General features: G+C 43.4%; 1 protein-coding gene across 1 annotated transcript in view; it reads left to right on the top strand.

Annotated features, from left to right (window-relative positions):
- Window positions 1–12,397, top strand: part of TMEM159 (transmembrane protein 159) — a 16,971-nt gene that overhangs the window by 1,764 nt on the left and 2,810 nt on the right. The window contains exons 2-4 of the mRNA XM_008591730.1: window positions 1,661–1,860; window positions 8,956–9,124; window positions 11,359–11,497. Coding sequence (XP_008589952.1) covers window positions 1,765–1,860; window positions 8,956–9,124; window positions 11,359–11,497 — 404 coding nt within the window. The 5' untranslated portion in view covers window positions 1,661–1,764. The remainder of the gene's footprint in view (window positions 1–1,660; window positions 1,861–8,955; window positions 9,125–11,358; window positions 11,498–12,397) is intronic.

The raw sequence follows: 12,397 nt of genomic DNA, 5'->3' as shown, positions 1-12,397 counted from the left end.
CGCGGGAGGGGAGGGCGCGTGGGCGGCGGGGGCTCGGCTCGGTCCGGGCGCCGAGGGGGCGGGCGCCTCCGGCTGCACCGGGGTCACGCCTTTCCTGCTCCGGAGCCCGCTCGGGTCCTGTGGTGGCCCCTCCGAGGGGTGAGTGACTTGGCGGTCTGGGAATTGGTGGCCAGGTAGATGCATACGGTGGCTGTGGCTGATGGCATTCTCCCCACGCTCGACCCCAAACCGGCCTGTGTGTCCTTCGGGTTTCCCAGGCCAAAGGAGACCTGTTTCTGCCCGCTTCAGAGATGAGATTAGGGGAACAAGAGCTGGGAACATCCTGAAGCCAAGATCTGTGCCAGCTACAGCTTCAAAGCCAGGATATGGGGTGGAGGGGTTAGTCCTAACCTGTCCAGGGAGTTTCCTGTTTTACAAGCGGGATGTAGCTGAGGAACTCTAGCTGGGGCGATTAAAATGTGCTTTAATTTGCATACTAAACCCTGTAGAAATTAGTAGATAAATATTTCTCCAGTAACTCACATGATTAGTATATGAGATATTCAGTATGGTAAATTAATGTGAGGATCTCTCGGTTAATTTTGTCCACCGTGACAGAATCTATTAGGCATTTGTACTGTAGGTCAAGAGGTCAGTTGTAAGGGAGAAATGGAAAATATATCCCTGTGTCCAGCATGCCAGTTGTTGTTCTGGGAAATATGAAATAAGAATGATATATATATTTTTTTTATTTGAAAACTCAACAAGGGTTAAAAAAAAATCTAATTTAACAAATTGCCTTTATTAAAAATACATAAAAATGATGTGAGATTGGGACATTCCTGGAAATTCCAGGCTGTTTATTTTAGTCATGGAGTTTAAATGCAGCAGGTCTGTCCCTAAGGCATGACTCCTAGGGGGAAGAGACTTACCAACAAGTAAACAGAGAATGATTTATGGTGTAAGTTAATTGGGAAACAGCCTGTACAGTATGGGTAAATAAAGAAGAGACATCAGCCAAGGTCACTGTTGTACAAGAAAGGCTTTCTGGGGTGGGGAAAAAGACAGTGGGACTTGAAGTAGTGTATTCAGTTTTCTTACTTTCTATATATTCTTTTCAGCATGTTGTTAGGCTAAAAATAAACCTAAGCTCTCAGAGATACTACTGTTCCCATTCTTTTATATGTCCTTCTATATGTTTTATTATGCAATGTGTACATGAAATACATTTGTATATGTAACAAAGTGGAGTATTTTGTAATCTCTTTAAAATCTTATTATTGACATCTTTTCATGTCACTAGATAGATAGCCACATTAGAATTTTAATGACTGTGGATTTATCATTATTTAACCAATTTCCTACTAATAGATAGTTGACAGTTAGCTTCTTTCCAATGTTCTGCTAGTCAATTATATATTATATACTATTATATACAGGTACGTGATACACATCTTTTCTTTTTTTTTTTTTTTTTTATATACCCATTTGATTAGTTTCTTCGGGTTCCTGGGAAATAAACTGCTGGATTGAAGTGTATATAATTTGAAATTTTGATAAATATTGCCAACTTACTCTCCATATGCATGTCCACCATCAATGTGTGAGGGTAACAGAAGGTCTTATTAAACCAGTTGGATGAAGGGCACTAATGGTTTAAGAAACTTTTTGTTTCTTCCAGTGACAGCAAGAGACAGGGCGACATGAGAGACTGGATTGAGCACTGCACTGGAGAGCTTCCTGGTAGGAGAATTAACCCCCAAAGAGAGTGAAGTGAGTTTCAGGATGGCAAAAGAGGAGCCCCCAAGCACCTCAAAGGACCTGCAGGAGCTGCAGAGGAAGCTGTCTTTGCTGATAGAGTCCTTCCAGAATAACCCAAAGGTTGGTTTCCAATCACTGTGTATACTGGAAAATCTCAAAATAACAGTATAAACAAGATATAGTTCTTTCTTTCTCAAGCAGAAGAAATCTGGAGGCAAGTCAGGAATCTTTATAGCTCACCACCCTGCCATGCCTAGTTGTGACCTTCAATCTCATCATCAAACATGGCTGCTAGAACATCAGCCATCGTATCCATATTCCAGGCAACAAAATTGGAGAAGAGAGGAAGGAAAGATTTGTAGGCCACCTCCAATTTAAGGAGACTTCCTGGAAGTCTGAAAGCACTTCCAATTATATCTCATAGAACAAAATTTAGTTTGATGGCCACCCCTAGTGGCAGATGCAATTCTTTAGCTGGATATAAAGAGGCCATTCATAGTCTGTGTCACAGATACCATCCTTTTCTTGTTTTGTTGTTAATTTTGGCTTATCTGTTACCCTGAAAACAAAGGGCGAAAGCCTACTTTGAGATTTGAGTCCAGTGTTCCACTAGAAATCCAGTGTCCCAATAAAACTATGACAAGTCACATATGTCATTTAAAATTTTCTAGTAGCCACATTTAAAAAGTAAAAAGAAACAGATGATGTCAATTATTTAATAATGTATTTTTATTTAATATATCCAAAATATCATATCAACATGTAATCATTATAAAAAATTATTAGTGAAAAAAGTTCTTAAGATGTTTTACATTCTTTTGTCTACGAAGTCTTTAAATCCAGTGTGTATTTTACACTTAAAGCACATTTCTATTGGAATTAGCCACTTTTCAGGTGTTCAGTAGCCACTCAATGACGATGGGATTTGAGATAGTATATTTTGCTTTCTTGTGTATTTATCTTTATTGCTTTCTTCTGTATGTGTTTCAGCATTTTGTCCGGGGGAAAAACAGCTGTCAGAGATAATACTATCTACATATTATCGTATGTCTTCTCTAAAGTTTTTTTCTATGGGATATATCGATAAAAATACATATGTATATGTAACATCGTGAACTGTTTTCTGATCTAATTTTTGTATTGGACAGCACAGTTCCATTAACTTGAGGAGATATTTCTTTGCGGTCTAGAGCAATATACTGTACAGAATTCTTTTCTGGGGTTGCTCCAGAATGCATCTGGCACACTTTGTGGATTTACCAAGCTATTTTTAAATTGGACAAGCAGTTTTCTAGTCAGCTGGCTGAGACTCTTGTTATTAAAAGTTAGCTCAGGCAGAAAGGTCCTCATGCTCTTTCCACATTTACAGTTGATTCTTATAACTCGTGGTAATCATGTTTTATAAAGTCACCACAAACACTGAATTAGTAAATACGGAACCATTGCTTCTAGAAGAAATATGGGATTCGATTCCTAAGAGCTTGTGGTCACATTTTTGTCAACTGATCAATCCATACTTGTTTTATGTGTATTTCTGTTTAAAGACACTATTTAATATTTATTTTTGACCCTTAACATTGAACTCTGGGTCAACAGCACTGTAACTCATGCCTTGAGCAAAGCTTTATCCAACACATCTGTTTTCTCTATTAGGAGCAGCCCAGCTTTCTTGTGCTTAGGAATACAAGATAACACTTCAGTACTGCACTTGGTGGCTATTTTAAGCAGTGAAATCAGAAGCACAAACATGTGAAACTTGTGGCACTAAATAGACCATGATAAGGACACTTGTTTAAAGAGCTGAAATGAGAAGGCAGAACGTCACTTTGTTTGACCTCAGCTGGGAACGTACATGTCAGGAGACTCATTTTTTCCCTGCTGGGCATGTGTCCACTAAGGACCTCAAAAGCAAGTACTGATTTTGAGGTTACAAATAAATTTTAGTGGGCCGGCCCGGTGGCGCACTGGAGAGTGCGCTGCTTGGGAGTGCAGCGGTGCTCCCGCCGAGGGTTCGGATCCCATGTGGAGACCGGTTCCCACTCACTGGTTGAGCGCGGTGCGGGCGCAACACCGAGGGTTGCAATCCCGTTGCCGGTCCCCGGTACGGGCGCAACACCGAGGGTTGCGATCCCGTTACCGGTCAGTAAAAAAGAGACAAAAAAGGAAAAAAAATAAAAATAAAAATAAAATAATAAAATAAATAAATTTTAGTGAGTAGGCAGATTTACAAATGTGGAATACACAAATAATAAGGATTGAGTGTATGGTTATTAACATCAGTTGAGCACTTACTGTATGCCAACCGTGTGCTAGGCATGCAGTATGCCTTACCTTAGTCAATGTTGCACGTCCACCTTCTGAGGTAGGCACTCAAAGCAGATGAACTCACTTCTTGGCATTTCTTTATTGCGTCCTTTTAGATCCTCAGCCGTGTTGAATGTTTGGGCTAGATAGCTACCAAGCCAGCCAACTCCCAGAACAATAGAAAAAATGATCAGTTGTCTAAGCCCTGATGTTCTTCAGATTGTCCTGAGATAGAGTTTCTTTCAATAATTGTATTAATTAATATTAATTGTATTAACTCAGAGTGATATTGGACGAAAAAGGGGAATAAATCACCTATAAATCCATCACTAACAAATTCAGTAGTGGTGATTATTATTATGCCCCTTTGGTATGAAATTTTTACATAATAGTGGTTGTAATTATGGCAGATGTAGTTCTGACTGTATTTTTGCTTTTGCTTGATATTGTATCTTGCTGGTTTTCCATATCAAAGCATCGATTTTCAGAACAATTACTTTTACTGGTTGTTCATTAGCAAAGTGCATCCAATTGACATACCATAATTTACTTAGCCATCCCCTTGCCTTTGGGAAAATAAATGATTTCTTTCCCCCAAGTAATTTTTCCCTTTTTCTCACATGTTAGTAAGCCCTTTGAACTCCAGATAAGGAAAGATGGGCCTCAAGGTGCAGTGGTATGACAACTCCATCCTCTCTTCCAGGAAGCCTCCAGAGTGCATGGTCAGGTCTTCCTTATCTCACTTTTAGACTGAGAGGGACAGAAACCTGCTCAAAATAGTTTAAGTAGACAAGTAGATGATCTGGTGGCAGCTTCCAGGACTTTGGTGAAATGTAGGGCTGTCTTAGACACCAGGGCAGGAAGTGATGCAGGTCCGGCAGGTCACTGGGGTCAGAGGTAACTCTCAGCACCCTCTCCTAGGCCGCAGAGGTTCTCGTCTTCATGTTTCCTGGTGTATCTGCCTCATTCTCTTGTCTCAGCAGCCTGGCTTCCTTGGCATTTCCATTCATGTGGGCAGATGTGGTTGTCCAGGCTGGCACTTTCAACTTGCACATCTCCTGCTCCCGGCTGACGCGCTCCAAGGGACCTGGTCTGGGAGTCTCCATGCCCACTTTCTAGGAGCAAGAATCTCATTTGCCCAGTCACTGCTGGCCAAGGAGATGGCAGCTGAACTGGGGTGTTTCATTTCATTGATAGGAACATGACTTCAGGGGTCCACCTCTGCCATGGGAGGGGCTGTTTTCAGGGAACTGGAGGAGAGGTGGAGCATGGGCTGTGCAGGTACCCACAGATGGTGTCTGCTTCTGTGGATTGTTTGTGACAAGTAGTTTTGCTCCCTTACTAGACATTTTCTGCCACAGAGGATGCTTTTGAATAATCCTCCCCACCCACTGCCACACCTGTGTGGCAACCCTGAATCACACATCGGTGGTCACCCAGGAACTGTAATCTGGGAGAAACTGTCACAAAGCACCTTTGATTTGTCGTCACCAGTGGTTTAAAGTGATCCTGACCCCTCACCCTTCTCCCATCTGGTAGCTGGAGACAATGGATCACTGGTTCTCTTTCACATCCTTACACCAGAGAACTTGCCTGCCACGTGAATTGTCCCCAATGGAGCCTTCACATCCTCAGATATTGACCACATTGCTCCTACTCTGGAACCTCCCCATGCCCAGGTGTGTATTTAAAAATGTCACCTTTGTCAGACCTTGGGCGAGTTACTTAGGTGCATTGAATTTCCATCTCTTTTCTAAAATGGGCAATACCAAGCTGATAGGTTTGTTGTGAGCATTGTCTGAGATGCCGTTTGAGAAGGCTTCAGGACAGAGCCTGGCATTCCTGGGCTCCTGGGTGCAGCACTCTGCCTGTAAAGTCTAGGTTGGATCACCCGTGTCCACCTGCAGGGGGGCATGGAAAACTGTAGGCATGTCATTGAATAATAAGCCTTCCCACTTTCCATCCTTTCCGTTGCCATGAGAATGAAAAGTTAATTGCTATGTTCTAACCCCTGGGATTTGAATAACGTCAAGTTGATCTTCATGACCCTACCTCATAGCACTGTAGGGAGAAATAAATGAGGAAATGCATGGACAGCACTTAAAAGAATGCCTGGCACCTGAGTGTTTAATGAATGTCCTTTATCATGATGAGGCGTGACTGAACCATGTCCTTCCCTTCTGTAGCAGACCTGCCTAAGCAGGGCCATGTTTCCTGGGAGAAGACAATTGCTGGGTTTAACTGTCTGCATCTTCAGGTGGTCTCCTTGCATATCTGGATGACTTTCTATTTTTTGGTTGTGGAGCCCAGACTCAGAAGAAACTAAGAAAGAGGTGGACTTTTTAAAGGACTGGAAATAGAACAGTCCTGCCTTTCTCCTCTTGGGTACCTATGCCAAACTGTCCCCAAGTCCTGTTGAATTTTCTTTTGTCCACTCTCATGCTGCACCCTGCCTCCTCCCTCTCTGCTGTCAGCCTCGATTTGGTCATCAATATATATTGCCTGACTTCCTGTGAATCTTCCTAATTGCCTATTGCGTGACTGCTGGGTGCATCTTTCTCAAACGACTCCTTCAGTTGTTTAACAGTCCTGCTCCAGTGCCAGCAGTGTGCTCCTTGCTTTGTTTTGTTTTTTTTTCCTAAAGTTTAAATGAATGCTATCCAGTGGAAATATTATGAGAGCCATATGTATGATTTAGAGTTTTCTGGTAATATTAGTAAAAAACAGAAAAAGAAACAAGTGAAAATAATTTTAATCATATATTTATTTAATGCAATGTGTATCCAAAACACTATGATTTCAACATGTAATTGGAATAAAAAATCATGCATGGAATATTTTATGTTCTTTTCATATACTTAAAGCATGTCTCAGTTCAGATGCCAGATTTCCATGGGAAATATTTGATCTCTACTAAGATTTCATAAAATTTATAGTGGAACAAAACATGAGGGTACTTCAGAAAAGTTCATGGAAAAATAGAATTAAAAGACAGTAAGAATATTTCCGTGAACTTTTTGAAATATCCTCGTGGATTCATATACCCAACCTATTTGAAACATACTTAAATTTTTTCCAATGACTGACTCAAGTACAGTTTTAAAATTTAAATGAAATCCAGTTGAAAATCTAGGCCACACTAGCTACATTTCAGGTGCTGAATGGCCACGTGTGGCTGCTGTGCTGAACAGGCCAGGTGTGAGCCTTACACCTGTCGTCCTGGCGTCCCAGTCTCCTCCACTCCTGCCACCACATGGCCCATCCCCTGCTGGTCCCACAGACTCCCTGGTGTGCTGTGCCTGCGTTACTGGAGTGCCCATCTGCTCCTCTCCATGTGGTTCCTGGTGCCCTTTGGAGTGTAAGGATCAGAGAGAACAGTTCAGTTTGTCCGATGACGCAGGGGGCATTTGCTAAGGATGCACGTGGACCAGATCTGGAAAGTAATCTGGACCCAAGACAGCTCCAGGAACCAGCCTGCACAGCCCCTCTGCCTCTCTGTCACCTGCAGCTGCCCTAACTTAGCAGGATCTCTAGGGCTGAGTGTTGCAGCCAAGAAGCTCCAGCTCGGAGGTGATCCTGGTACAGTCACCTTTGAATGGTAAGATCTTTGATGGCTTTTGTCAGAATGGCCGGTGGGCATTATGCCATTTTGTGTCCTGGCAGCAAGTGAAATTCATCATGCCTTAAGAGTTCTCCTTAGGAGGCAATGGCAAAGCGCCCTAAGACAGGTGGCTGTGGCTTCTGGAAATGGCCTTTTCTATTTGAGTGGGTGAGCCCTGCACTCTGGTCGCCATCAACAGGAACTTTAAAACCTTCCTGCCTTCCAGCTTGCCCTGAAATTCCCACCATTTTAATCACTTGGTGAACACCTGTTTTTAGGAGGTACGGGTATTTTGGGTGGTGGCACCTGTGGCCACTGTACTCAAATTATGTCTTCATTTCAGCATCTGGCCTACAAGGCCTTAAGGAATGAAACACAGGAGGGAACAGTTTCGATGGGAGAAGGTTTTGGAGTGGTGGAAACTTTGAAGGGAACAGGCACTAGAATGCCTGTACTGAGGAGAGAGAAAGCATGTGGCCTAAGCACAGGGGAAGCCCATCTTTGTGGGGTTGCCTACGACCAGCTCTGCATTAAAGCAGTCTTCCTCCACTGAGTCACACCCAAAAGCCCTTTTGCCTGTTGAATAAATAACCTATTTGTTAATGCAGCATAAGCTTGCAGTAGTTGTATGGCCAACTACAGAGTCTAGGTTGGTGACCTAAAAGCATTTTTACCTGATGAGGTGGTAACCACACATGCATTTGACATTTGGAGTCAAAGGCCTTAGCTTTGAATGCCTAGGTTTTGCCACTTGGAAGCTATGAGACTGTAGACAAGTTATTTAGTCCATTGCTTCTTAAACTTTAATGAGTGTACACATCACCTGGGGATTGTATTTATAAAGCAGAATCCTGTTCAGCAGGTCTGGGGCAGGGCCTGAGATTGTGCCTTTCTAACAAGCTCCTGGGCGGTGCTGAGTAGCCAGGATTTGGCCTCTGTTCCTCAGAGGCAACCACAAGAACCTCAGCTGTAAAGTAGGAGACAGATTGCATGTACGTTACACCACTGCACACCTATGCTGAGCATGTCTCCTGAGAGGGCGTGCCTTAAGCGGGAGAGATGTGACTGGGTCTTTCCTCCATTGACAAGATTGGACAATGGGCAGGACCCTCAAACTTGCCACGTGTCCACCACCATCTTGAATTGTTGCCCAGGTGACTCATGTCTTGGGAGAAGTCTTACTGTAGTGACTTCTTATGAGCCTTCCAACTTTATGACCTCTGGTTGTACTTCCTACAGCTTGGGCAGATCCATTTGACCTGGGATTCAGACATGGCACTCGGCCCTGGCTTTTTGTCCCTTGCCTGCAGGTGGTCGCCTTCATGAAGTCTCCAGCAGGGCAGTACTTGGACAGGCATCCTTTTCTGGCCCTCACCTTGCTGGTGTTCGTTGCCATGTCGGCTGTTCCTGTGGGGTTCTTCGTGCTGCTCGTGGTGCTCACCTCCCTGGCTGCTCTCGTGGGGGTCATGTTGCTGGAAGGTATCCTGCTCGGTTATTCACCCTCTTGGAAAATGACTCAATTGGGAGGACAATATTTATTGGGTATCTGCCATGCTTGTCAAAGGTTCCTGTTCTTGTCAGAATCACACAAGGCAGCTTATCAGAGTAGTTAAAACATGGACTCTGGAGTCTATGTTAGAATCACACCCCACCAGTATGATTTTGGACAAGTTATTTACCCTCTCTGAGCCCCAAATCCTTCATAGGTAAAATAGGGATATAATAGTAATTATCTCAAAGAGTTGCTGTGTGTGCCATGAAATCCTTAGCACAATACAAGGCACAGAGTAGCTTCTCGATGAATGCTAACTATTGTTGTTACTAAATAGAGAGGCTATTCATTCCACAGCAAGGTATTGAGCACCTATTGCTTACCAGGTGCTTTGCTAGGTACTGGAATCCACCTTCTGAAGCTTTCTTCCTGAAGTCCCACTGCCAAGTGTCACCTTCTCCCTGTGTTGCTAAGCTAAGTTACAATTACTGGGAAAGCAAATCTGATTGGCTCAGTATGCTTTTTCAAATTGGATCACCACAGGATAGCGGCCAAAGGTATGGTTGCCAGTGGGTCAAGTGATCAGTTCTGGTCCAATCCATGGCTTCCCAGAGCTAAAAGCAAACTTCCCTGGGGACTGTGAACTAAGCAATTGGCACTTGAAGGAGACAGTGAGCATGGTAGGTAGAGGAGCCAGATAGTGTCTGGCAGAGTAGTTGTCCAGTAAATATTGATGAGCAAATGAATGAATGGGTAGAGGAATGAGTGAGAACCATAACAAAAGAAATTTAGAGAGAAAGCAGGGAGCCATTAGATTTTGGTGGTATCATGCAAAGCTTTCCAGAAGACAGGACTTTAAAGATGCATAACGATGTTGTCTCTGGGTGGGCAAGGAAGGGCTTCTTGGACAGGTGAATAGCAGGTGCAGAGCCTTCAGAGCAGTGGTTCTTAAACTCGAGTGTGCAGACATCTCACTTGCTTTTTGAAAATGCAGACTTCAAGGCTTCAGCCAGAGAGTGTTACTTAGTAGGTCTGGGATGGGCTCCAGAAATCTGAATTTGTAACAAGCTTCCCAGGTTCATCTGATTCTGATGCAGATTGTCGGTGACCACACTTTGATCTAGGATTGGGTAAATCTTTATGAAAAGGTAGCACATCTGTTTATGTTCTCTGACTTCCTTCTCAGGGTCCGTCCTTGAAATCATCACTGTGGCCGTGGGGTGGAGCTCTGGGCTATGTGACCATGCCCGAAGCGAGGGGAGGGTGTTTGCCACGCAGCATTCGCCATGCTACCCCTTTGCTGGAAAGAGGAATTTTTCACGAGGGAGGCAAAGGAAAGCGTGCTGGACAGACAAAAGCCACTACAGCCCAGCACATGTATAATAAGTCATTTAATATCATGTCAACCCTGGAGGTAGTTATTATTGTCCTCTCTTAATAGATGAGTTAAACTCCAGCTCCGAGTGGCCCAGAGTCTCCCAGTGACTTAACTTGAACTGAACTATGAAAGTCCATGCTCTTTCCATTGTACCTTTTACTCTTCCCCCTGCACAGACCCTCATTATGAAAAATGTGTTTTCCTTTCACTTATTAGGTGGTAATTCATTAATATTCCCTGTAAAAATTATTCAATGGTAGGTAAAAATGACCAATCAGACCTTATAATTAATGTGTGGTAGTTGCCAGGCTGGGTTGTAAAGGATGTAATCAAAAGCTATGTTTAGATTTTACTATATTTAGCCTGCATAGCCTTTATACCAATAGCTTGTAGATAGGTGTAAATATAATAATCGTTAGGCAGTTTGAAACATTGGAGATAATTTACCTCCCCCAGTACAGCCTTGCCTGACTCCTCCTGGAGAATTTGATTAGGAGCCCATCTCTGACCTTAAGTGTAAGGGAGTCTCAAACTCAAATACCTGTGGGCGAGACAGATGACAAACGTGAGCCAGGCTGCCCACGTGCAGTACGGCTTGTGAACGGTGGGAAGCGGAGGTGACTAGAGGGCTGGCTAGCTGCTGCCATGCAGTGATGTCCACGTGGGTGGCCAGATCATCTTTTTATGTCATGCCAGAAATCTGGATTTCCTTTTTGTTTATGGGCAATCTCCTCACTTAAAAATCTGGGTCACTTGTCATCATTTTAAATGCACTGGCCCAGGCCCTGCGAGTTTTCAACCTGTTTTAGATGAACACTTCTCCTAACTATGCTCTCCTCCCAGGACTGGTCCTCTCTGTGGGTGGCATCTCACTGCTTTGTATCCTCTGTGGCTTGGGCTTGGTCTCGCTCGCCGTGTCAGGGATGATCATAGCGTCCTACGTGGTGGTGTCCAGCCTCATCAGCTACTGGTGTTCTCCCAGGTAATTACAGTGGAGTAACTCAATCTTTGCTATTTGGGGGGATTTTCACAAATGATACCCTAACCCCGGGAGATGTCTAGAAGCCAGATTTTAAGAGGCAGGTGTTTCTCATAGTTCCCATGCACCACAGACATCAAATGGGAGTTTATGATGGAGTTTCCAACATAAACTATTGCCGCCATTGTCCATGACACACACAACCCACTCTGTTGTCACAGCAGCTCTATGAGGTAGTTACTGTTGATTCCTTTAAAAAGAGGTCCATTTAATTTACAAAGGGGGAGGAAGGAGGAGGACAACAGGAGGAAAATGACTTGCCGTTCTATCCCACAGATGCATCCCTCAGAGCAGTGTGGGACAGCTGTGTGCTGTCCCCATGGTCTGTCTTGATCCCCTCTGCTCTTCAGGGTGTGTTTCTTACCACACTGAGTGTGAGTCGTGTGTGTGTTTGAATATATAGATTTTTGATCCTACCATACGGCTCCTAAATGTCAGCTGCTTCGTCTGGGGCCTCGACTGAAGGAACAGTGATCTATTTAAATGCTGGAGAGAAAACCAGCTGTGTTGAAATTACTGGGAGACACTGTGTTTGTCTATAACATGCCACCTCCTGTAAGGGCTTTTCAAAGATGATTTTTTTATGCTTGATTTTTCTCCTGTGTGTTGATTTTAGAATCTAAGGGGTATTACAGTCAACAACACAGTACTGTGTATCTTTGAATAGCTAGTGGAGATGATGTTGAATGTTCCCAACACAAAGAGGGGACAAATGTATGAGGTGATGGATATGCTAAACACCCTGCTATGATCATTGCACATAGTATGAATGTACCCAAATATCATATTGTACTCCATAAATATATAGTTATAGGGATTAATTAAGAAAAATAAATTAATGGG

This window comes from Galeopterus variegatus, unplaced genomic scaffold, assembly GCF_000696425.1.
Source record: "Galeopterus variegatus unplaced genomic scaffold, G_variegatus-3.0.2 Scaffold7227, whole genome shotgun sequence".
NCBI lineage: Eukaryota > Metazoa > Chordata > Mammalia > Dermoptera > Cynocephalidae > Galeopterus > Galeopterus variegatus.
This window is presented reverse-complemented; position numbering and strand designations above follow the sequence as displayed.